General features: G+C 39.4%; 1 protein-coding gene across 4 annotated transcripts in view; it reads right to left on the bottom strand.

Annotated features, from left to right (window-relative positions):
* The window catches only part of frmpd1a (FERM and PDZ domain containing 1a), a 55,229-nt gene that overhangs the window by 7,175 nt on the left and 21,054 nt on the right, over positions 1–27,000 (bottom strand). For 3 of the 4 annotated variants that reach the window (XM_077524361.1, XM_077524363.1, XM_077524362.1), the window contains exons 4-13: positions 18,570–18,733; positions 18,094–18,196; positions 17,919–17,964; positions 12,643–12,747; positions 5,713–5,808; positions 4,923–5,048; positions 4,671–4,790; positions 2,119–2,255; positions 1,713–1,932; positions 1,238–1,420 (exon numbers count right to left, since the gene is read on the bottom strand). In XM_077524361.1, coding sequence (XP_077380487.1) covers positions 1,238–1,420; positions 1,713–1,932; positions 2,119–2,255; positions 4,671–4,790; positions 4,923–5,048; positions 5,713–5,808; positions 12,643–12,747; positions 17,919–17,964; positions 18,094–18,196; positions 18,570–18,733 — 1,300 coding nt within the window. The remainder of the gene's footprint in view (positions 1–1,237; positions 1,421–1,712; positions 1,933–2,118; positions 2,256–4,670; positions 4,791–4,922; positions 5,049–5,712; positions 5,809–12,642; positions 12,748–17,918; positions 17,965–18,093; positions 18,197–18,569; positions 18,734–27,000) is intronic. The other variant, XM_077524364.1, reaches the window with a different exon arrangement.

The following is a 27,000-nucleotide window of genomic DNA, read 5'->3' as shown; positions in this document are numbered from 1 at the left end:
CTTTTGGTTTTTTCTTAAAAAAAGAAAAGGAGAAAAAAAACAAAAAAAACAAAACAAAAAAAAACAAAAAAAACAAAACAAAAAAAAACAAAGCTTTTGGTGGCCTAAGACTTGCAAAGTACTGCATACAGTGGTACCTCTATTTACAAACATCTCTTCATACGAAATTTTCAAGTTACGAAACTCCTCAACAGGAAAATATTGCCTGTTGTTCCAAAAGAAGTTTCAGGATACGAAAGGTAAAAATACAGTATGGGCTGCTACTCGCAGCACCCAAAATTTCCTGAACGCAACATACTTACAGCTGCATTGCCATTGGCTATTACCTTAGCATAGTATGTGTCTATGTGTGGAAATAGATAGATAATAGATATGTGTCTATGTAGCGTCCTCGTCATTCGCCCCCCGGGCCATGAGGTTTCAAATAGTTTTACGTAAATGTATTAACTAACGGCATTTGTGCAAAAATTCAAACAATTGGTGATTGATCAAGGCTACGTTGCACTGTAAGTTTTTAATTGCGATGAGACGGGCCTTTTTTGGAAAAAGATGCCTCGCCGTACCTGAAGTTTCCATCAAGTTTCGGAATTTATTGAAAAGAATCACCCAGAAAAAGTGTTCACCATTTGGGCGATTGCTCACTATGATGATGTTTGCCTTGGACATTTTCTAAGGATTGTTAAAAAAAACAAAAAACAACAGCAAACATCCTTGGATAAGTTCTTTACAAAACACCAGGCAAAAAACACTTCTGAGGGAGAACATGAACCAAAGAGGGCAAAAAACGATAAAGACAGCAGTTAAAAAGGTAAATGACCATCATTTTTATTCTTTACTCTATTCTTTGTTTTTTTACATTATGCACAACTCTCATTTATTGCGCAATAATCTAATTGTAACATGTATTTGTTACATGTTTTGATGCATTTTTATGCTTTACAAAACATTTATGTCGGAATTTTGGGAGGCTTGGAATGGATTAAGGCATTTACATGGAAAATGCATCTCTACTTACAAAGTTTTCTAGTTAAGAACTTTCTTCCAGAACCAATTAATTTTGTAACTAGAGGTACCACTGTATTAATTGATTCTATATTGATTGTTATACTGTACATCCAAGATTTTGTACGAAAATAGTGCAGGAAATCTGTCAAACATTTTTATTATCTAAATATATGCAGACACACATTGACTCACAGTACACACAATGCGAGTGAGTCAATTCTCCAACTCTTACCATAATGTCCTGTAGGTAAATTTTAACCAAGCCGACCTTGTCGGACTCTGGCAGGAGCTCAAGGCGCGTGATGTTGTTAAACTCCGTGAGGGTGGACAGGATGCTCAGTTTGTGGTTGATCACCTGACTCACTCCATAACGGGCACCTACCAACAGTGTAACTGTGGACTCCCTGTCCTGGAGCTAAAGAGAGGGATTGGTAACCATATAGATACATATTTCATGTACATATTCATGTTGTACAACACTCTTTTAAGCTATCACGGAATGTGACTTTGTGTAAGATGGGGGTATACTCTGGACACATAATAATAATAATGATGATAATAATAATAATAATAATAATAATAATAATAATAATAATAATAATAATAATAATAATAATCACTAACCACTCACCACTAGGTTACTTTGCTGCAAATAATACAAAATACAATGAATAAATGAGTGACACATTAAAATGCAAAATCCTTACCATCATCGTTGCACTAAAGGATTTCCCGCCATAAGACTTGAGCTCACTCAGCTCTTCCAGGTAATTTATGCGTGCTTGGTTGACTGTCAGGCCCCTCTGTTTAGAATCATATTGTGATTGGTTCTTCTTCAGCTGGAAGCTAATGGCCTTCATCAAATCTTTCTCCCGCATGTTTCTCAGCAGTGTGGATGAAACAAAGTTGTCGATGCCCCACGTCTTACTGAAGCAAAGACATCAACACACAATTTTGACCAGTTAAGAGTATTAAAGTGGCAGAAACACTCCACAGATCTTTTAAAGTAAAAGTTAAAACTCCACTGATGTTAGAGTTTACATTGTAGCGGACACATTATATGTGGTGCAAAGTTCTCTATATAAAAGGAAGATGTAATGTGTCTATCATTACGTGACTATCTTCAGGCTGGTCTTTGGGGACAGTCCACAGCTCGCCAATCTCTCCTGGATGTGTAGTGCAGCAAGTCGCAGAGCCGTGTTACACCTCATTTCCACTGCAAAACGCTCTTGCAGGACATCATTCACTCCCTAACACAGACAGAAACACACCAGTCAGCCTCATATTTCCTGATTTATGCCCATTTGCTTTTATCCTAAACAGTTTGGACCTTTGCCAGGCTCCTCTGTCTAGTTGAAGAAAAACTACCACACTTTGTAGCTTGCACAGTACAGCAACAGCCTGTTCACATGGGTCTCCCACAAATGCAATTTTAGTATTGTTCTATTGATTTTGAAATTAGTGAACAGCTGTGGGCTATTATATTTCTCTAAAAGGCTCCTTTCAAGTCAAGGCTCAGACCTTGTGAATGCTGGAACCCTGGCAGGATTTATTCAATAAAGTTAACAGTAAAACCAAATCTACAAGCATTTTTTCTCATCAAACCTAAACTCATTCACTGCCAGCCATTTTAGAAAAAATTCAAAATTTTCAATACCCACACGATATTACATTCAATAATTACCGTATTTTACGCACTATAAGGCGCACCTAAGAGCCTTCAATTTTTTCAAAAGCTGACCATGCGCCTTATAATTCGGTAATGCGCTTTAAATATGGATCAATATTGAGCCGCAACAGGTCTCGCTGTCAAGACGCTATCGGTGGCCCTGCACGATCGGTGACGCGCATGCGCAAAGATCCCACCATCTTGAATCGCTAGCTAATACTAATACTTTACCTCAGAGAAAATAATAAAACAGCTGTTTATTCATTTTGGGAGTGAATGGAGTTGTCAGAAAGCTGGTTTGTAATCTATTAATAAAGTTTGACTGACCTATCTGACTGTTTTGTTGACATTCCTTTTGGCGCAGTACCATCTAATGGATGCATAACGTAACCCCAGCCTCTACTGTAGCGCCTTATATATGGAAAAAGTTTTAAAATATGTCATTCATTGAAGGTGCGCCTTATAATGCGGTGCGCCTTATAGTGTGGAAAATACGGTATATATAAACCAAATCTACCAAATGACAGAATAGACTCTCTACTTTTTGCCTCTTCTCGTTCTTTTATAATTGACAGTAGAAAAATGTAGGTTGCACAAAATACAGCCATTACTCCAATGGACTCTGAAACTGTGTTTCTTTCCTATAAAATGGGGCAATGATGTCATCTACCGGTGGTTGGGCATCAGGAAAGTTGTTTCCAAGTTACAGTGGAGCATAATCAGATTCTCCCCGCTCTAAAAAATACAATTGACAAGTATACTTGTCAAAGGCAGTGAATGAGTTAATCAAAAATGTAATAAAACCTATTAAACTGTGACACTAATGTAGGTGCAACAATAACAACAACAAAAAAAAAAGCACAGTTAGATTCAATACATTAGCGCAGGTTTTCCCAATCCTGGTCCTCAAAGGCCGCACCAGGATTGGAGAAGCTTACATTAGTGTCAGTGTCACAGTTAAAACTCATTCACTGCCAGTCATTATAGAAAATTTTTACATTTCCAATACTCATGTGATATTCCATTCAATAATTATATATAAACCGAATCTACCAAATAACAGAATAGACTCCCTACTTTTTGTCCCGTCCCGTTCTTTTATAATTGACAGCAGAAAAATGTAGGTTTGCCAAAATACAGCCATTTCTCCCATGGACTCTGAAACTGTGTTTATTTCCTATAAAATGGGGCTATGATGTCATCTACCGGTGGTTGGGCATCAGTAAAGTTGTTTCCAAGTTTGATATTTACAGTGGAGCATGCTCAGATTCGCCCCCATTTAGCACCGCTCTAAAAAATACAATTGACAAGTATACTTGTCAAAGGCAGTGAATGAGTTAATTATTTTTTTGGTAATTCTTTTAATTGTGACTTTTTCGTGCATTTAAAAAAAAAAATAGACCTCAATGTCCCCCATGATAAAAGATGTTCACAAATGCAAACAAACAAGGAAATAAAAAGGTGAAAAGTATTAGATAAACCCATAGCAGTGCTTCCAATTTTTAGAAATCCACTTCAAATTTCCACATTTTTAGTATTGTGACTAGTATTGTGTGATTTTTAGTATTGTAGACTAGCATTACTTTTTGGGTAAACTTGTAATAAAATTTTTTTTTAAAGACTATTTAATTGTAGTGATGTTTTGGCTTACTGAACAAAAAAAAATAAATCCAATTTTTTGTGTTATTTATTTATTAAAGGGAGGAGGGGGTCAAATCATCTGTGTTGGTTGTGCAAAGCAACCCAATTTTTAGGATTGTTTCATGGATGTTGATCGATCCCTTTCCCTTTAATCTGGGTTATTTTTGACCCAACTATTTTTAGACTGCACTAAAGACCTTAAAATACAACATTCCTCAAAACAGATTTAGTAGAATTACAATTCATTTGACAGAAAAGATTGACAAGCAAGCAAAATAGTACATATTAAAAATGACAGTTTTGTCGTAGAGATGGTAAGATGCTAGACATAGAGATGACAGTTTCCACAATATACCTGCAGGTAAAGGTACTCAAAGGCAGTTGGATCCTCTTGTAGCAGAGTCTCAGGTAGTTTTGGAATGAAACAAACACGGAATAGGCATCTGTAGTCACGGGACTCCTTCTTCTGGACAACCTGAACTCAAACCAACACTCACATGTATTAATTCACTGCATTGAGCTTTAAAAAAAATGTTGCTTGTATATACATTAATTTCAATTTATCCAATTGGGGACGCTGCTAAAAAGTGTAGTGGTGAAGGACTACCTGTTGTATCTTCTCCTCATCATGAAGCAGAAGTAGTTTAGTGACACTGTACAACTGCTCGAGCACCAGGGAGAAATGTTCGATACTTCTCAGGGAAAGTTTTTCCTTCAGTGTCATCACAATGTCCTGATAGCAAAGAACGATGAATTTAATCATTTAAAAAAAAAAGACAAGATAAACGATTTTAGAGAAATATATATATAGTATACTTGTACTTCAGATAAATAAAGCTCAACCTTGTAAATGCATGTTTAGTAAAGTGGCGGAATCAGCATGTCTTGTGTGATGGTTGACAAAATCTTACTGGCAAAGAAGCCATTTGACCTGACTTGCAATTAGTGACTGACATTAGTGCAACACAAATGTCACAATACATGTTACAATTAAGATAATTTGAGCACGATTCCCCTCCTCCGACCAACCCAGCAAAGGCCCAAATGAACGTGTCCCCCATTCATAAATTAACAATAGACATGACAAGGAAAACAAGTTACAAGGACATGTTGTTTTGTCAAATGCTCGTCCTTTTCCTTTACCCTGGCCCATACAAGGGGATGCTAAATGAATTTGCAACTTGAAAACTGTTGAAAAATGTTATACTGTAACAGGCATTCATTTAGGTTGTTTTCACATAAAATCAGTAAGTAACGCAATAAATTGTTTTTTTTTGGTGTAAATGTATCCACACTCATTAGATGTTGACTTATCTTTTAGGTTTGTTGCATCTATTGTCCAGTAGAATGCATGTATGTTGTGAGAATAAAAAGGCGGATGTATATCTAGCTAGTACCTTGACAGTGGTGCTGGGTTCAAATTTAAAGGCCTTGGTCTGCCCGTTCTCCAGATAGACCTTCAGAACATTGGGCAGGAATAGCAGTGAGTTGCCCTGCGTCATACAAGGATCGGGGTCAACGTAGGAGTTTCACACGTGTCATGCAAAGTGAACCAAGTTTTGCAGAATAGGAACTAAAATAAAGTAACGTGTATTTATTTGAGGTTATACAACTGTGATGTCCTTTTCCGTCGAGAGCAAGTGGCAAAATGGTCACCCCCGAGAAGGATAAAAATGGGTGAATTTTGCCACTTAAAGGAGTATTCAAAGATCTTTTTAAAAAGTAAAAGCCAAACGTCTGTTTGTCACTTTTTAAAAAATGCCCATGTGGGGTAAACGCCTATCAAATGTCGGGAACGAGCGAGCTCATCTTCATCATCATCTTCATCAGTTTCTACAGCCGGCTTGACTTAATAGACGGATGTCCTCTTGTGGCGCTCAGCACATTCTCAAAGTATGCGGTGAGATCGGTGGAGCTACAACGATGAATGGCTGAATCCAAAGCTCAGCAGCTACATGCTACAAACACTCGAAGTGTGCATGCGCAGCTAGGAACGAGCACGCATGTTGTCGTTAAGGAAGACTGATTGACGGGAACGAGAACCAATCATTAAGATGATCCACCTGGAAGAAACAGCGACAAAAGATCCCTGAATACACCTTGAACTCAGATTCCACTCATATTATATAAACGCAATATTAATCTGAATATTGTATTTAGACTAGTGGGGCAAGTGCAACATATTGTCAAGAAAAGTTCTGGTTGAATTTTGGTTGAAACTGGTTGAAACTTTAGCATCAGAACCTACTGTATATAAAAAACATGTTTATAAAGTTCTTTGGTAGAATTGAATCCATAAATGAAAACAAATGACACACAATCATAAGCATATAAATTAAACAAACATAAATAATACAAGAACCTGACAACATGGACTCAACTCATAGCACTCTTGGTTAGAGGGCTATAGGGGTGTAAAAAAAAAATCGATTCGGCAATATATCGCGATACTACAGCACGCAATTCTCGAATCGATTCAATAGGCAGCCGAATCGATTTTTTAACATCCATTATGATGGAAAAACATTCAACAAAACGTCTAACTTTCACACCTTAAGCATGGAAGAATGTTATATTAATGGAACATTAAGCCTTAATATTTTATTTCAATGCTGTTCAAACATGAAAAATGTTACATCCTGTTTGTTAAATACAGTTCTAAGACTGAAGTTTCAGATCAATAAATAATACATTTTCATACAAATCTTACAGTGTACATGTATAAGTTTACTGAATGGTATTTTCTAAATTTGAGTAAAAATTTTTTTTTGCAAGAATCTACTTGTAAATTCATATCGGGATTAATCGGTATTGAATCGAATCGTGACCTATGAATCGTGATACGGATCGAATCATCAGGTACTAGGCAATTCACACCCCTAGAGGTCTATGAGTTGAGTTGATGTAGATTTGTTAAAGGAAAAAAAAAGTTTAAAAAAAAAAAAGGGTTGTATTGGTATCACATAAATCAGGCTGTAAAAGTGAGTTTTAAGAAGTGATTTTAAAAATGACACTGACCCTGCATTTCCTCAACAGGTTGTTTGTGTCTCTGATCAACTGCTGAAAGGAGACTGATTCTGTCTCTCTTTCATCTATAACTGCTTCAAACATCAAAGCGTATGTAGGAATGGAAGAATGTTGATTTGTTGTGATTGGATTGTATTGGCGTTAATGTTCTTTGGTAAGTTATGTTTGTTTTTTTGTTTCTGTAAAGCGCTTTGTGACAGCTCAGGCTGTTTGAAAGGGCTATATAAATAAAGTTGAGTTGAGTTGAGCAGGCGGGGCACACCCTTAACTGATCAATCGCAGGGCATACAGAGACAAGCAACCATCCACACAATCACAACTAGGGACAATTCAGTGTGTTCAATTGACCTGCCATGCATGTCTTTGGAATGTGGGAGGAGACTGGATTACCCGGAGAAGACCCACGCTGGCACGGGGAGAACATGCAAACTCCACCCAGGAAGGCCGAAGCCTGGATTTGAACCTGCGTCCTCAGTACTGGGGAGGCGAAAATGCTCACCAGTCATCCACCGTGCCGCCCCAGTTTTGCAAATCAATGACTTCATTTCATTTGAGGAGCAACTTTCTAATTTTGTAGATTCTCTCTCTCTCTCTCTCTCTCTGTCTCTCTCTCTCTCTCTCTCTCTCTCTCTCTCTCTCTCTCTCTCTCTCTCTCTCTCTCTCTCTCTTTTTAATATGTTAATTCCATGGACCTGGAGCAAGGGTTTGCAATAAAAATATGAAAATATAACTAATTAACAAATGCTTTTCTTTTTTTATATAATCAACAGTATTCTATTTCTTAAATTCAAATTGTGTATAACAGCATCAACTGTATATTCTTGTCAAAAACCAAAGCTAAGCTGATGTAAAAAACAAAACAAACAAAAAAACTATAATTGAATTTTTATTGTGCAGACCTCAAAGGTCAAAATCAAAACTCAGGACTATTGTTAAAACAAATAACACTGTTGATATTCTCAATATTTTTTTATACTTGTACTATATATACCTGGATGGGCTGGCAACCAGTTCAGGGTGTACTTCGCTTACTGCCCGAAGCCAGCTGGGATAGGCTCCAGCACCCCCGCGACCCTTGTGAGGAGTACGTGGTTTAGAAAATGGATGTATGTATGTAATTCATTTATTTTCCTAACCACTTAATAATATATTTTAAAGCTTATGGACCACCTCTCTTGGCTAACATATGGCGTTGCGTAATTGATTTCCATTTCCGGTTCTATTTAATATGAAGACTTTTTCTTCAGCGTCCAAACACTTATTAATTTGCCTGCAATTATGTTGTTCAGAGTTGCATGTTCTTCACTTTAACGTGGTTCCAGCCAGATGTCTGTAAAAAATGGACTCGATCACCCCCAGCACTTAATTTCGGTGTTAAACGCGCTAGCCGTGTTGATCTTATGTTAGCTCAGCAATTAGCATGACTTCCTCATCTTTCCTTGTCAACCTGTTGTTAGAACGATACTTGTCAAATGTGTAGTTTATTTGCCGCCATTGAGGTGATGATTCAGCAGCAACATGTTGAGCCACACGAGAAGCCAGCGAAGTTTGCTGTTAGCTAGCTGATTGTGGCGTAAGTAGCACCGAACTTGCCCAAATGGTTGACCTCCCAAGCCTAGCTTTTTGGGAAAGTCTACATAATCTGGAAATCTTTTAAATCTGTGATGCTCTGTTTTGTTATTCAATGTGTTTTAATGAGCCTCAAAATCAAAATTTTGACCCGCAAACTGCGATGTGAACAGCTTATTTTAAGCCTTGTTTCATGTCTTGGCTTTGAAACGACCATAAAGAACACCAGATGATGAGGTTGCGGGCCATTCCAATCATGTTGTCAGGGGTCCACTTAGTTCATCGTTGTAACAACACCCACACTCGTACTAGCCCGAAAGCATATGTGGATATAGCTACTTGATTGCATGACATGCGTGACATGCGTCACTTGCCTCCATTATACAAAGTCAGCCCCTAAAAGTGGGGTGTTTAGCGGCACAAGACCAAGTATCGTTTTTTATCCTTCGGGTATTTTGACACAAGTATATCACAGACATGTTATTAAAACACCTGGGAACATTTTTTTGAGCAAAAGGCCGCACACAAAATGATTTACTTGGTTTTGTGAAAATGCACTTGATGGGTATGTACCGTATTTTCACGACTATAAGGCGCACTGCAGTATAAGGCGCACCTTCAGTGAACGACATATTTTCAAACTTTTTCCATATAGAAGGCGCACCCCATTATAAGGCGCACCTTCAATGAATGACATATTTTAAAACTTTTTCTATATATAAGGCGCTACAGTAGAGGCTGGGGTTACGTTATGCATCCATTAGATGGTGCTGCGTTAAAGGGAATGTCAACAAAACAGTCAGATAGTTCAGTCAAACTTTATTAATAGATTACAAACCAGCTTTCTGACAACTCCATTCACTCCCAAAATGAATAAACAGCTGTTTTATTATTTTCTTTGAGGTAAAGTATTTGTATTAGCTAGCGATCCAAGCTGGCGGGATCTTGTACGCATGCACGTCACCGATCGTGCAGGGTCACCGACAGCGAGACCTGTTGCGGCTCAATATTAATCCATATATAAGGCACACCGGATTATAAGGCGCATGGTTAGCTTTTGAAAAAATTGAAGGCTTTTAGGTGCACCTTATAGTCGTGAAAATACGGTAAATAAAAAGTCAATTTTAAGAAGTAAGTAAATAAAAAGTCAATTTTCCATAATGCAGTGGCTATTAACTCATGTTTTACTGGATTTTGACTGATTTTGCAAGGCCCACAGAATATTGTGTTCTATTGCTATAAAAACACGGAACCTGCCAAAAGAAAGATTAGAGTCTCTTCTTTCATCAGGAAAAAATAAAGTATATTTCTCTCTGTTTCAGTTTTGCAGTAATTAGTATAAGAATATAGCTAAGTTTGATCATTATTTACAAATATGCTTAGAGTTGTGGGTAAATCAAGCTTATTTTAAACATGTCCCTCGTGGGTCTCTGAAGGCCTCAGTATGCTTCTGCGAGAGGCTCGCGCGGAGGCGTTACGGTGTAGCTCCGCTCGTGCGTTTGCCTTCCGACTTGTGCGCAGTACACATCTGTGTCTGCTGGAGTTTCACACCAAGTCCCGCTGTCGCTACGGCTGGGACGCCACGGAGTGGCGATTCCTCTGCATTCTATGACGGATTCAGGAAATTCAATTTAATTCAGAAACACGAAACAAAGCCGGGGGGAGAGTAAGTTCATCACCGTGGCAATTAATTATTGCCAATTTGCACCGGTGTCGGCCGTAAACTCGCCAAAACACAACAGCCATGAGCTTAGCGAACACAGTTTTTTTGTTTTTTGTTTTTAAGTTATTGTTGTTTTCCGCCTCTCGTCCCAGGCACATATCCACATGCACAGCCGTGGTCTCCGAGCAGGAAGTCAATTTGCGCCGCCAGTTGCCTTCACGGAAACTATCTGGGCGGGGGGCGGGGAGAGAGAGAGAAAAAAAAAAAGAAAAAAACACCATCGAACGGACCAATCAGAAGCGAGCTACGCCCAGCCATCTACGGCGTTCAAGGATTGGCGACGTGTGTACCGCAGCCGTCCACGAGCGACGCGGCACTTCAAATTCATGAACGCCGTAGATCATGTGATCTACGCCGGTCATCAACGCGAGAGCAAAGGTGGAGGCATAAATTAGGCTTTATAGTCTGCTGCCATCTGTTGGTCGCTTTTGTAATAAGTACCATTGCTTCAACTGTTCTCTGCAGTAGAGAGGCTGCATCAAAGCCTTTTGTATGCTCTAGCATTAAAAAAATAAAAAAATAAAAATAAAATTAAAAAAAAGTATAAATACGTCTTTGGGACACTTAAAACATTTAAAATAGAGCATTTACGTTTTGGGGAGCAAATTAGTTAAAAGTATACACATGACATCAAATGCAATTTTTTTGTCAAATGCCAAGTTAAGTTGTTCAGGTTATAGGTTACATTAATGGTGAAAAAATGTGATTTGTCTTGGCCTCATTTTTTGAACAACCAATTCACAACAACAGAGAATTAGAACAGGGAAGTGTCGACTTTTGATGTCCACTGTAAGTCACCTTTAAAGGGATACTTCACTTATTTATCCCATTATAGCAATAAAAAGTTAATATTTTGTCTATAATTATTTTGATACTTTCATTATTTTTCATGTACAATTAATACCTTTAAAAATACATTTTGCAACTTGCTGTCGACTGAAAATGCCATCACAAGGGCTCAGGTAACCAATCACAGCTCACCTGTTTTCAAGGTTTGGTCATGTGACATTCACAAGCTGAGCTGTGATTGGTTACCTGAGCTCTTGCGATGTCGACAGCAAGTTGCAAAATGTAATTAAATTAAAGGTACTAATTGTACATGGAAAATAATGAACATATCAAATTTATTCTAGGCAAAATATTAATGTTTGACAGCCAAAAATGGCTAAATAAGTAAAGTATCCCTTTAATATTAGTACAGTTGCATGTTATTAGTTGATGAAAGCTGTTTTGCTTTCCTCCCATACCGGCCTGTAAACCTGACTTCATCTTGTCCATCTTACTTTCATTATTTCATTATGGCAGTGCAAATTCCATAAATCAGTGTCAGCCATTTTTGTATTGAGTTGGTCATAGCACCTACTCTGTCTTTCTCTTCTCCACAAATCTCTCTCCCTAACATGGACCTTCTAGTCCTCATGTTAATCACAGCCATTATACGGAGATGAGGCAAATATCGACTTGCATTTTCTCTGGGATTAGTAATGGGCACTTCAGCCTCGGTGGTTTTTCCCATCCAGCTAATTTCACATCCGGTAACATAATGGGATCAGCTAGAGCCATGCTTGTGTGATTAAAAAAAAAAAAAGAAAAGAAAGAAAGAAAAAAAGGCATCACTTATTTTAAGTGTAGAAAGCCGCATCATAAAAACAAGTATGTTTAATGGCACATTTTCACAAATAAGAACAATTACAGGCGTATTTGAACCACTTACTACAGCTTGCACTATGATATATGTCGATCTGAAATGCAATTGTTGTGCTAAGAATAGATCCAATGGGGTTCTGTCCATATGACCACCAACTGTGATATTTGTCAGCCAGGGGTTTAAGTATGATCTGAAATTGCCCATATATCGTCACTCCCAAGAGAAACAGTTCACATGACCAGCTGTCAGCATTATGGCATGCAGATCTGTGAAAAAGCTACACTATCTGAAGACCAACACTGAGAGAAAAGCCAGTGTGTCGAAGTACTGTATGTAACTGGATATTGTTTTAAGACTAACCTGAGAGTGCCCATTGACCTCCACCTCTTCAGCAAAGCGAACTTTTACGGGATTGGACTTGAGCTTGGCCCTCTTCTCGGGTGTGATAAATGATGACTTGGGGCCCTGAAAAATATGCAAGGCACTCAAACATTAGCGGAATATTTTCATAATTTAAGCTAATGCAAGTCGACAGTACACACAGGATGTGTACTTTGAGTAACAAAATTTCGAAGCAAGCCATTTTCTTCAACATAGGCATTCAACAGTTGTTGTACATTTGTTAAACTATTTGAACCGCTGGTGAGGCAACACACAATGTGATTATACTATACGCACATATTGCCACGGTGAAGCCACTCCATTGATATCCCTCTATCCTTCCATTTCCTATGGTGTTTGTGCATTGTTTGTGTGCCAGAGCCCATCTTAGATGGCAAACAGCAAGGTACACCCAGGATTGGTCGCCGGTCAATCACAGGGCATATATAGACAACCATTCACACTCACATTCACGCCTATGCACAATGTCCTTAACTCTTTGATTGCAAAAAACGTTTAATAACGATTAGTAAAATCACGATGTATGCCGCCATAAACATTAAATGACGTCAACTACGTTTTGTTTTGTTTTTTAGTCAATGGGAAGTGCAGCGTCTAAGTGGAGTGCTGCCTCGTCAATGGGATGTGGAAGCAAAAATAAAAACTATGGCCAGCAGATGGCAGCATTGTATCTCTTTTAAATGGGTTACCGGTCTATGGAATTACAGTGATACCTCGGCTGACGAACGCTTTAGCTCACGAACTTTTCGCCTCACGAACATTAAATTCGCGAGAATTTAGTCTCTGCTGACGAACTAGTTTTCGGCGGACGAACCAAACCACGCGGCCGAACAGCACCACGGTGGCGGCCACGAGAAGCTGACGCACGCTCACGGCGTCCCAGTTCGTCACCCCCTTTCTTTTAGTGCGGACGCGGTTTGTGTTTGATAGACATTTTGAGTGTACTTTTGCTATTATGGGACCGAAAAAGACCCCACCACAGGCTAGTGTTAAGCCTAATGCTTACCAGCGAGGGACGGCGATTCGGCGGCGCGTTTGCATTGTAGTCAATGGAGTTCGCGCCACTAAAAAAAGCGAAAGTGCCATCACGTACCTCAAAAAAGGAGAAAATCGTGCCACGGCTGTTTAGTCCCAGGAAAGAGGTGAAAGTAGTTGGCGGTGCTCACTTTTTGTTGACTTGCTAAAGTGCTCCACTTCCTTGTTCACCAAGGGACACACCTCCTCCGCTCCGGTGAGCACGAAAGTGCAAATGAGCGACAACCGTTCCATAAACACTCTACGCGGTGAAACGCTCGCGAATGAAGTAAGTCTACCATTGCTACTATCCTTAAGAACTACCATCACAAAGTAAAATAAAACGACTTTATTATACAGTATAATTTATTTCTTTAATTACAATACAATAGCACATTTATTATACATAAAATAAGGTATATTTGTGTGTAGTTTTAAGGCTTATTTAGTAGAAACTTATGTTTTATAGGGACCTGGGAACGGATTATTCTCATTTTAATGGTTTCTTATGGGAAATAAATGTTCGTAAGAAGAACTTTTCGGCTTACACACACTCTCTGGGAACCAATTAAGTTCGTGAGCCGAGGTATCACTGTACAATGAAACATGACGGAATCTGATTAAACGTTTTCAAGGATGATGTGAATGATCAAAGCCTTTGTCACATTAAACCTAATTCACAGAGCGTCACTAAACAAAAATATAATATGTCAAAGTCACTGTTGTGGAGAAAATGTATCTTTTTACAAAAAGCTCGTTTTCAACTTATCGTTTCAATTTTCGCTCAATGTCACTCAAATTACCTATTTTCAAATCGTGATTACTAAAGAACGAAATAAGGTAGAAGTGTACTTTTTTCTAATGAAAGAATGGAATGTGATCTTTCATTTAGTACCCACATTGTATATGTAATAAAAGCTGAAAGATGAGTTAAAATGCTCAAAATCGGCTGACACTGTTGTTGTTGTTTTTTTCCCCCTTGATAATGTGTGGCAGTAAAGGAGTTAAACGCAAGCTTCAGATTACACACTTTAAATATAAGAGCAATAATTCTGAATTATTTGCGTGGTTTTCCATTAATTAATATTAAACATATTTAATTAATTACGCAACATACGCATGACTAGTCAGAATGCATATAGCTGCATATTATATAGAAGCTGAGAGCCATGAATGAAGTGAGATCAGAGTAGCTTCTATCAGCATAAGCATGGAGGGCAGTTATTGAGGCTCTGTTTATTTAGTGATCCCCTTCGCGAGTGAAAAAAAAAATGCTACTGGGTTGCTGATTGAAGTGCAAAGCTTGGACTCTTGTACACCAACACGCATACAACCCACATACTCGTAGATATAGAGGTAGGAGGGCGGCATGGTGGGTGAGTGGTTAGCACATCCGCCTCCCAGTACTGAGGACGCAAGATCAAGTCCAGGCTCCGGCCTTCCTGGGTGGAGTTTGCATGTTCTCCCCGTTCCTGCGTGGGTCTTCTCCGGGTACTCCGGTCTCTTCCCACATTCTTCTTAAGTGAAAATCAATATGGGTTTAGAGAAAAACGGACCACATAAATGGCAGTCATGGAACTCGTAGAAGCAATATCTACTAACATAGATAATAAAAAATTTACTGTTGGGATTTTTATGGATCTAAAGAAAGCATTTGACACGATAGACCATTCTATATTAATGAGTAAATAGAGAAATATTGTATAAGAGGTTTAACATATAAGTGGATGAAAAGTTATTTGGAAAATAGATATCAGTATGTGCAGTTTAACAATATAAATTTAAATCACTTGAAGATTATTCATGGAGTTCCCCAAGGGTCTGTTCTAGGCCCTAAATTATTTATACTGTACATAAATGATATCTGTTGTGTCTCAAAAATATTCAAAAGTGTATTATTTGCTGATCACACAACTCTCTACTGTTCAGGAGAAAACCTGAAGCAGCTTCTGACTACTGTGGAGTAGGAATTGAATATAATAAAAAAATTGGTTTGATATGAACAAATTATCATTAAATCTAACTAAAACAAATTTTATTGTTTTTAGTACTAGACAAATCACCCATCAAGTCAAAATTCTGGTGAATTCAATTGAAATAGAAAGGGTGTATGAAAATAAATTTCTTGGAGTAGTTATAGATGACAAATTATGTTGGAAGTCACACATAGAAAATGTCAAAAGGAAAATGTCAAAAATCATCGGGATACTCTACAAAACTAAGGATGTTCTGAATATGAAATCATTATATACATTATATTGTTCATTATTATTACCATATTTGATTTATTGTGTGGAAATCTGGGGAAATGCATGTAAAACAAATACTAACTCTGTTTTCAAATTGCAAAAGAGAGCTATAAGAATTATTAATCGATCAAAATAGAGAGAACCAACACATTCACTATTTATTAAATTAAACACAATGAAATTTTATGACTTAGTTGAATTTAAAATAGCACAAATAACGTATAAAGTTAATAACAATCTACTGTGCCACAGTATTCAAAAGCTATTTGAAATTAGACACAGTCCTTATGAGATAAGGGGTAAAGTGTCTACAAAAAACCCAAAGCAAGAACAAATATTAAGCAAAGGTGTGTTTCTGTAAGAGGTGTTCATTTGTGGAATAGTTTTGGTAATGACCTGAAAAGATGCAAGTCAATCGTTGAGTTTAAAAAATGTTTAAAAATAAAGTTTAAGAGTATTTTTTGGATCAGACGTGAACCGGTACAATTACAGAAATGAAATGAAATGTTCCTTTGATTGCATTGTGAGGGTGTTGAGGTTTGTATGTGTGTCAAATCAACCTTTCAAGTTCTGCAAATCACACGTTAGTTAATTCCTCTTTATTCAACAATTATCCTATCAGTGAGTACGATGATATATTGTTGAGGTGTGCGCCTAGGGGGTTCATGCACATGCGCTATTGGCAATTGTACGTGTGTTGAAGTGGGGTTGTCCACATGAGTATGATTGTACGTTTTCTTTTATTGTGATGTGTTAATTTACTGTTGACATAAGAAGTATAGGATAAAGGGTAGGATTAGATAAGTTTTTAACTTCTTCCTACTCACTTTGGACATGTAAACCATTTCTAATGAATGTTATGAGTTTTTCTTTTTTTCTTTTTCTTTCTCTGTTTTTATTTGCTATTTGTTTATGTTTATACGTTATGTTTACATGTTCAATAAACTTCAAACTTTAAACATTCCAAAGACATGCATGACAGGTTAAGTGGGCGCTCTGAATTGCCCTAAGTGTGCTTGTGAGTGGGGTTGGTTGTTCGTCTCTGTGTGCCCTGCGATTGGCTGGCAACCAATTCAGGGAGTACCCCGCCTACTGCCCAAAGCCAGATGGGATCGGCTCCAGCACCCCGCGACTCATGTGACAAGCGATTAAGAAGATGGATGGATGGATGGATGGATGGATGGATGGATGGATGGATGGATGGAGGTAGGACCTTAGTGACAGGAGAGATGTGCAGTATGAGACTCAAACGCAAGCCTTGATGACGTGATGATTTCTAGGTTTGTTACTAGGAAGAACATGCATCTGAGCCTTGTACATTGCATGCACACTATATAAAGGGACACATATATGCAGTATACAAGAATGTCAGAAAGGTTCAAGGGCTTGTGTCACACAAGATAACTGCACAATTTCGACGACACAATTTCATCTTCAAGTGTGGGCCAGACAATCAACCAGCACATCCAGGAAGAAAATCAGACAGCCTGCGACGTTTAGTGTGGAAAAAAAAAATGGACACACATGGCTGCTTCATCATGATACCACACTTGCTCACAAAGTGCTGAGCATCTGGCAGTTCCTGACCAAGTCAAGTCAGTCAACTTGACTCTGTGTGATATTTTTTCTCTTTCCCAAGCACGGCGGTTATGACATGAACGGCATCTGGATATTTGTGATAAGCCTGGCAAGCCGCACCCACTTTCTTGAAAGAAATTATCTTATGTGTGTCAATCATAATAAAAATGTAGACTAAAACTTAAAGTGGTTTCATTAATGCAAGTTATGCATAGTCTACATCTACATTAGCCTGATGCTAAATTGTTTTGTGCTATTTGGTTATCTTCCCTTTAGCTTTAAATATCCAGTTTAAAGCCAGAAGCAGTTTCACATTACATTTGCAAAGTTCAATAACACTGCCTGTTGTTCACAAAGACGGTCGTATGAAATTGGTGAGATACTGTGACTTACCAGCATTGTTCTTAGTATAGTCACAGACAATGAATCTTGGCACTCTCTATGAAAAAAAATGGAGAGGAGATGGTATATATTATTATGAATAAAGACATAGCTGAATTTGAATTGCTACTTGTCATTGTGTTATGTGTGGTAGTGGTTGAATGAAGTTGTCAGTGAAAGTGTAGACCTGATAATTTCAGCAGCTTGCTCAGGGGTCAGGTCATCGACAGCAACATTATTGATCTTCACAAGCTGGTCACCAGGGATGAGCCGGCCATCTGCAGGACCACCTGGATACATACAATAGCCTTGTACTCTCATATTTGGGGGTTATATGGTGCCTAATAGTGTAGCAAAATATCATGTATTATCCACACAAAGTTCTATCATCTCACCGGAGAAATCTAGGAAGTACGACCTGTTTGAAATTGTAATTTGTACGACAACATTAACATCAACAACACAACACTGGGCACTAAATTCTTTTATTTTAGGACATCATTGATGATGTACGTTGAAGAGTCCTTGTAACATGAAAAATAGTGGTTCATATGAAGTAAAACACAACAGTACTACAACATTACAAATAATATAGGTGGAGACAAACCTCTGAAACCAATTGAATCTGTACACAGAGCAAAAGAGACACATTCCTTGTCATACCTTGGGCGACTTCTTGTACCAAGATAGGTGTCTCAGAAGAAATAGTGAGGCCATGAGATTTGAGTTCAGGGTCCTGCTGGATCAAAACATTCAACCGGAAGGGATAGTTCCTCTGATCTGTGATAATGGATTCTGATGGTCTCCCATCTATTGCAACTCGGTCTCTGCGAAGAGTTAAAGAGTAAAGAGTGATAGTCAGTTTACTACTGGCTGGCCTTTTTGTGCCCTGTGCTGTTAAATAGAAAATGAGGTCCCTCACATCAACATTTTCTTTATTTATGTGCCATCAACAAATACACACCTGGTGGAAAGTCAGTATTTTGAGTATTTTAAGAGTACAACAAACATACTATTTAAAAATCATATTATTGCAGAATGTGGATTTGTCCATGTTATATATTTGACAAATTGTGACAGGGATGCACGATAATGCTATTTTCAACCGAAACTGAAAAACCAATAATTTAGAAAGTGCCGATGTTGATAACCGATAAGCCGATAATTGTTTGCCATATTAATTTGAATACAACTATACTTTATGGTGGGCGGCACAGTGGTCTAGTGGTTAGCATGTCCGCCTCCCAGTTCTGAGGACTCCGGTTCGAGTCCAGGCTCCGTGCCCGCGTGGGTCTTCTCCGGGTACTCCGGTTCCAAAGACATGCATGGCAGGTTAATTGGGTGCTCCGAATTGTCCCGAGGTGTGCTTGTGAGTGTGAATGGTTGTTCGTCTCTGTGTTTCATGTGTTTCTGCGCTGGTTTATGCCCTCAAAATTTGTGTTGTTTTCTTGGCAAACAGCGCTTAGCCACGCCCACAGCGATTTGCGAAAACTCACAAACTTCGTGCTGTGACATCATGAAGACCGAAACCCTCATATGAGCAAATATGAGGTAGGTGCAGTTTATGTGGTTGGGGAAAAGCATTGAAGAAAAATCGTAAGAAAGAAAATTGCCAGTAGGTGGCGCTATCAGTAAGATGAAATATAAGTTCGTAGATGTCTTAAGGGCTGGACTCTCATCAAATGTGTGAAATTTTGAGAAGATAGGATCATCTGGGTCAAGTTAAAGCAGCTTTTATGGCTACGAAAAATTACCAGACTTTGCGGCACCATAGCGGCCACGCCCTTTGGCGAAAAGTTACAATATTCGGTGTGGGGCATGATCAACATCTTAAGGCTTTTCTGACCATTTTTCACCTGGATCCCTTCAAAGAGCTTGGCACAGTAGCTAAAAACGTAAAGTATGACATTTATTGTCACCACTAGGTGGCGCTATATATGTAACTCAATTTTATCATATAGATGTTTTCAGGCCGTGACTATTAAGTTGCATGAGAAGTTTGAGATTTTTTGGAGCTTGTACATGGTAGTTATTAAGCATTTTGTCTTTCTGGACAAATGAAATTTGAAAGGCAATATTTGATGCCCCGCCCCCGTCATATAGTATTTCAAAAAGTCAAGATTTTTTGCCCAGTTGTTGTCTCGGGTCTTGAGATGATACATGGCAAGTTTGAAGTCAACTGGCTGAAAAATATTTGCAAAGGGGGTAAAAGTATGACCACAGTGAATGTGCCAAAATGGGCCAAAATTGGACATTCAAAAATTCATAGCTCACTTCCTGTACATTTTAGGAAATGGCTTCCATTGACTTTTTTGTGTGTCTCATCATATAGTATTTCGAACAGTCAAGATTTTTCCGCCTGTCGTTGGCTCAGGTCTTGACATGGTCCAGGTCAAGTCTGAAGTCAGTCGGATGACACGTGTAGGAGAAGTGGGCAAAAGTATGCCCCCTGTAAATGTGCAAAAATCGTCAAAAATGGAACATTCAAAAATTCGTAGCTCACTTCCTGTTCTTTTTAGCATATGGGTCCAAGAGACTTTTTTGTAGGTCTTGGGCTCCCTCAGACACCTAAAAATATTCGTCGTTCTTGCTTAAACGTACAACCGGGGCTGCTTCGTTAAAAATTACTAGGGGGCGCTATTGAGTCTTTTTTGGAAAAATACCACATTCCATGATAAAATATTGCTTATTGTGACAGGCCAGATGTGTGTGCCAAGTTTCATGAGTTTCTGTGCATGTTTAGACCCTCAAAACTGGCGTTGTTTTCTTGGCGAACAGCCCTTAGCCACGCCCACAGATATTCGCGAAAACTCACAAACTTTGTGTTGTGACATCGTGAAAGCCGAAACCCTCATCTGAGCAAATATGAGGTAGGTGCAGTTAATGTGGTTGGAGAAAAACATTGAAGAAAAATCGTAAGAAAAAACATTGCCACTAGTTTGAAGTCAACTGGCTGAAAAATATTTGCAAAGAGGGTACAAGTATGACCACAGTGAATGTGCCAAAATGGGCCAAAATTGGACATTCAAAAATTCATAGCTCACTTCCTGTACATTTTAGGAAATGGCTTCCACTGAGTTTTTTGTGCGTCTCGGGGTACTACACGTGTCTGACAATTTTCGTTGCTCTAGGTCAAACGGGCCGGGAATGGTTTTTATTTTTCTACGCTAGGGGGCGCTATAGAGTCGCATTGTTATGACAACTCCATAATATCAAATTTTTCGCCGGGCTCGAAGAGACTGCAAAGTTTGGTGAGTTTTCGTAAATGTTTAGGCCCTCAAAAATGCGATCGTTTACGGAGAAGAAGAAGAAGAAGAATTCTTACAAAAACAAGAGGGACCTCGCAGCGGTCGCTGCTCGGGCCCTAATAATAATAATAATCCGATCGAAAAACAATAGGGACCTCGCAGCGGTAGCTGCTCGGGCCCTAATTAAGCAAATGTGTGTTTCTGTTGTAGCGATAATTGGGTTGTCTTTTGGGACGAATTAATAATCTGGACGTTACAGAGGTAAATTGTATTTACCTCGATAACCTCTCGGGGCACCACGTTGGCTTTGCTTTGGGTTAACAGGAGCAAACAACCACCAAAATCCTTTCTTCATCAGTCATTTATAATCTAAAGTCGCCACACTCGATATTCAGTGGTTCGTTGTACTAACAAAAGAATAATAATCCACTCGGAAACACAGATGACTTAGGCGGAATAGAGTTAATAAAACATGCATTTATTCACGATTGCTACACTACAGAATCAAAACACTGCCTATTTAACTATTCTACCGTCAGAAGAAAAGAAATAAAATAAAGCTAATGAAAATAAGGAAGGAATGCGAATGAATAAGGAAACAGGGAAAAGAGAAATTTGACCTGCCAGATCTGTGATATGTTTCAAACGTAAGTTGCACACAGGGGTACCGATTTGGGGAACGTGGACTTACAAGAATAGGTGTTGCGTCGAAACGAGCAGAAACGGGCGGTCTTTTGAAAAGGGGGAAAAATAGTCAATGTTCGTTAAAAAAGGCAAGAAAATAAAAAAAAAGGGGCTATTCCACAGGTGAGCAAGGGAGCCGCTCGGGGGTTGACGTAGTTGCGCGGCCCCTTGATTGGTCGGCGACTCGGCGAGGTTGATTCTCCGGCGAGGTTGGTTCTGCCGGACAGCTGTCCGACTCCAGGTGTTGGAGCTCGGTCCGCTACGCGCCGGCGTACGGGGAAGGCCAGCCGTTGGAGGTGAGCTGGCACCGCGGTGGGGCGCCACCGAATAGCAGGTGAGGTGCGGGGCGGCTTAGGTGCACAACCTTGAGTCCGGCGGTACGTTGCAAGTGTACCCCGGGGCCGCGGAGCTCGCCGCTGGCGGGCAATCACCGATGGTGAAGAAAAAAAAAGGAAAACAAGAAAAAAGGGAGTAAAAGAGTCTTTAGTCAGCGTTGCAGTTTGCACCTGCTTTGGCGTGGCGTGGAGCGAGTGTTTGCTCTCGTGGCAACGGTTGCTGCCAGAGACGAAAGGGGCCACGTGTTTGGCAAGTTTCTTGGAACAAAGAGTTGGAGCAGGCTGGGAAACTTGCAGGTAGTTGGCCTGAGGATGTCCAGAGAGCGATTGGGGGCTGACGTCGGAAGGGGATTTGGAAGAGAGAAGTTGGAAGCGAGAGAGCGAGGGGGTCCCCTCGTCTTTTTAAAGTCTATGGGCGGGGCTTCAGTAGGGAGTGGCAAACCCTTTCTGTTCGCTCACGCAGACTTTAAAAAAAAAATAATAATTATTAAAGGGATTAATAATTTGGCATTAAATTTGGTCAGTCTGGCAAATCAAAAAAACTGATTTCACGCAGCATACCATTCATAAGTATTATAACACCTTGAGTGTACATAATATTTTGAATTCAAGTTGCAAATCGTTTTATAGTTGTGTAGTCTAGTTCTGCATAATGCTATCGGTGTTACAGCTAGGACCGTATCCTTAAGTGTTGCACCAAGCGTCTGTAAATAAGTAGAAAAACACAGTATGCTAACTTCTCGCAATCATTCTTAAGCAATTGTTGAATTGAGTGGATTGAGTGGGTCAGATGAAACGCCATATCATGTAAAATGAGATAACAAATTAATGGGCTAGACTCAATTCTTAGTTAGAGACCAATTGGTGTCTGTAGGACTGAATCATTCTTTGGCCTCTGGGTGTAGTTCCTCAAAGTAACCACCAGATGCCGCCAAACCTGTACAACTAAGCCACCCACTCAGCATTACCCGGATAATTCCATATAAGATACAAATTGAGTGTAAATAAATGATATCCTGAATTAAGTAATAATACACAACACAATCTATATTCGACAATTGTTAACCTGATTTTTGGATCAATGTTTGTAGCACATTGAAAGCCAACTATGAAGTTTTGCTGTCTTTTCTTTTTTCTCTTTTCTTTTATTTATAAGTGATACTGTATATATTGTTTGATTTAACAAAGATATATACAAGATGTGCAACAGAGATTAGAATTAACCTGTTAGGGCCCTGAGAGAATTTGGGATTTAACATGTCATGTATATATATGTTATTCATGCTTGCTTAATTAATATATCTATGATGTTATTTATTTTAACGTTCATCATTGTCGAATAGAGCTGAAGACCTTGACATATTTTCATGTATGACTCATCATTCAACGTTGTGTATCCATGACACATTTGTAAAGAATGTATGACTTCATCTTCATGGCTCGTCTGTGGAAAATTACTGAAAATGAGTCCCAAGTGCGCTTTGATATTTTTGGAGGCGGAAGGACATTCACGGAAGAAGTCAGTGACGAGGCCCAAGGTGATAAAAAGCCGTCACCAGCTACGATCGGGGTCCTTTCTACCCTGCGATCTGGTCTGGACAGAGTGCATTCTCGAAGAAGGATTATAGCTGCCTGCCTGGGATTTTGGATTTTTTACGAAGGACTGGGATTAAGCCGTGACTGGAATTCTTCTTCTCTGATTGGTAATGTACAAATCTTTTAGCAATAATGATGTATAATAGGAAGATATGAATGACTAATCGCGTGTTAGGGAAGGGGCCATTTAATACACTCTCATATCTTTAAAATTATTTTTAGCCAAAAACATCTTATTGTCAATCAGGTCTTAAGCTTTTTTGAGAAATGATCAATCTCAGAAAGCTCTTGTAAAAGGGTTATATTATTCTTAATTTTCTGTTTTTATTTTATTTTATTTTATTTTGATTGATTTAAAGTTTTATCATTAAATGTGATATTGATGATTTATATTGGTTATCTTTTATTGTCAATAAAATTGTTTAAAAGACTATTTTTGAATCAATCATTTTATTGTTTTGTTTTAATCTTTATTTTATTTATTTTTGGTTTTATTTCTTTTTGGACGTTCTATAAGTCCGAGGTCATTTTATGAGACCAAATAAAATGATTTAAAAACTAATTGTGATTTAATTAGTTTGTTTGGTTTGTTTTAATTTTTATTATATTTATTTTTGGACGTTTTATGAGTCCGAGGTCGTTTTATAAGACCTTGTTATTTGTTTTTGATTTTATTTTTATTTTGGACGTTTCATAAGTCCTTGTTATTTGTTTTTGATTTTATTTTTATTTTGGACGTTTCATAAGTCCTTATTTGTTTTTGATTTTATTTTTATTTTGGACGTTTCATAAGTCCTTGTTATTTGTTTTTGATTTTATTTTTATATTTGGACGTTTGATAAGTCCTTATTATTTGTTTTTGATTTTATTTTTATATTTGGACGTTTGATAAGTCCTTATTATTTGTTTTTGATTTTATTTTTATATTTGGACGTTTGATAAGTCCTTATTATTTGTTTTGATTTTATTTTTGTTTTGGACGTTTTATAAGTCCTTATCATTAGTTTTGATTTTATTTTATTTTTTTGGACATTTTATAAGTCCGCATCAATATTATTTTTTCCCTCTTCGAGGAGGACAACAGCAAAGGACGTTTGGGAGAAGGTAAGTGCATTTGAATAACCTCTAACCAATGCTTCCATCTGTATTAATAAAGTCAAATACTCCAGCTTGATATGTAACAAATCCGTATGATTCTAACAAGGATTATTAAATTACTAGGTCAATAACAAATGCAAACAACTCAGAGAAGTGGAGCTGCCAATATAAGTGAGGTGTACATGCTAGCATTCCTGGGCTCTGTGTGTGTGGTTACTCACTCAGGATTGATAGGTGTATGAAAACGGATTGGCCTCATGATAAGAAGACAGTGAACAAACCTAGGTGAATCCACTTTGATATATCGGCTTATTTAATTCCCGTCTCCTCACGCTGACGCCTTAGAGCTGGTGAGGAAAAAGGGGAATTTCTAACCCTTTAGTTGGAGAGTCGATCAGGACATATTTCCCGATTTAAGTCCTGCGGGTAAGCGGAAGTTGACACAATCCTGGTTATTCAATCAAGGCAATTTTCGCTGCAAGTCCGGGTTCAACCGTTTCTGGCCGACTCACCACGGCGGTCATACACAATATCAGGGTCATTATCATATCACACCATCCTCTAGCAACCAACAAAGACAAGCGAATTAGCGTCGCTCGGTGTGGTGTCACTTAGGGGTTCGGTAGGTGTAGCGGGGTGGTGACCCCCCTTTTGCACATCTGATACTTTTAAACATCGTAGTCAGCTAGGTCGGTCGACGGAGTTTGGCGCGTCTGTCGAGGGTGTCGGTTGGGTTGCTGATTCGGAGTAAGCTGGTGACCTCCCTTTGTCAGTTTCGCGCGTATGCTGGTCCTGAGATTCGCTCGATCACGTTCCCAGACGTTCAAAACCGCAGTGACTTTTGATCTGGTTTCGGTGGACCCACCTCAGTTGGTCCCCCTGACGTCCTTTATTCATCCTAATTTGATAGGCGACGGGTGACAGTTTGTCGACGATTTCGTAGGCTCCTGCCCACCGGGGAAGAAATTTTCGGGCGATGCCCCTCTGGGAACGCGGAGTATTAGCATTTGATTGCGCGAACAAGTAGTACCATACTCGATCACCTATTTCGAACTCGGTTCGTGAGGCTTTCCTATCGTAGTAGGTTTTCTGACCTTCTGCACTTTGCTTAAGCCGTTGTTGAGCAAATGCAAACGTGGCCCGGAGGTGGGCTTGCAAGTCCTCCACGTACTGGGAGGCCGTGTATGCCGTGGCTAGGTTTGTTTCTCCTGGCTGGTACATCAGGTGCAGGGGGAGCGTCGTTCGCTGTCCGGTCATCATTTCAAAGGGGGACACCCCAGTGGATTCGTGAGGGGTGGCTCGAATCGCCATGAGGATCAGTGGGAGTCGGGTGTCCCAGTCCCGATGGTTGGAAACAACAAACTTTTTCAGCAAATTTACCACGGTGCGATTAGTCCGCTCCACCTGTCCTGATGACTGCGGATGATGGCTAATATGCAGCTGGGCCTTGATTCCGAGCATTTGCCAAAGTTGTTGCATTACCTCGGCTGTGAAGTGGGTTCCCCTGTCCGAGTTAACCCGTGAGGGCAACCCAAAACGGGAGAACACGTGGTTCATCAGCAGGCACGCAGTGGTGTGTGCGGTGTCGTTTGGAGCAGGCAGGCATTCTACCCACTTGGTGAACACGCAAACTACTGTAAGAAAATATTTGTTCCCTCTCAGAGATCTGACCAGTGGTCCCACCCAATCAATTTGGAGATCAGACCATGGGAAGGTGACTCCTTTCTGTTGGAGTGGTGCTCGGTGACTCGGGTTTGCTGGCTGAAACTGGCAGCAAACCAGGCATCCTTTGATGTAGGTTGCCACGTCATTATGCATGCGCGGCCAGTATGCCACCTGTTGTAGTGCGGTGACAGTGGCCTTGAATCCGCGGTGGCCTGCATAAGGCGTATGTTAGCAAGACCCCCCTTTGGCTCCGTGGAACCACCAACCGCAGGGCAGCCGGAGACGCGGATTCATAAACCAGAAGGCCCTTAACGAGACGCAGCCTTTGCAGCACGGAGAGCAAGTCTTTGAAGTCGCTATCGTCACTCAACGCGTCAGGCGACACAGGGTTGACGACAGGATCAGAAAGGTGCTGAATTATTTTGAAAAGCGCGGGGTCGCCGGCCTGTTGGGTGACGAAGTCGGAGG

Source organism: Festucalex cinctus, chromosome 6 (genome assembly GCF_051991245.1).
Source record: "Festucalex cinctus isolate MCC-2025b chromosome 6, RoL_Fcin_1.0, whole genome shotgun sequence".
Taxonomy (NCBI): Eukaryota; Metazoa; Chordata; class Actinopteri; order Syngnathiformes; family Syngnathidae; genus Festucalex; species Festucalex cinctus.
The sequence above is the reverse complement of the archived record's forward strand: the minus strand, read 5'-3'. Positions and strand labels throughout refer to the sequence as shown.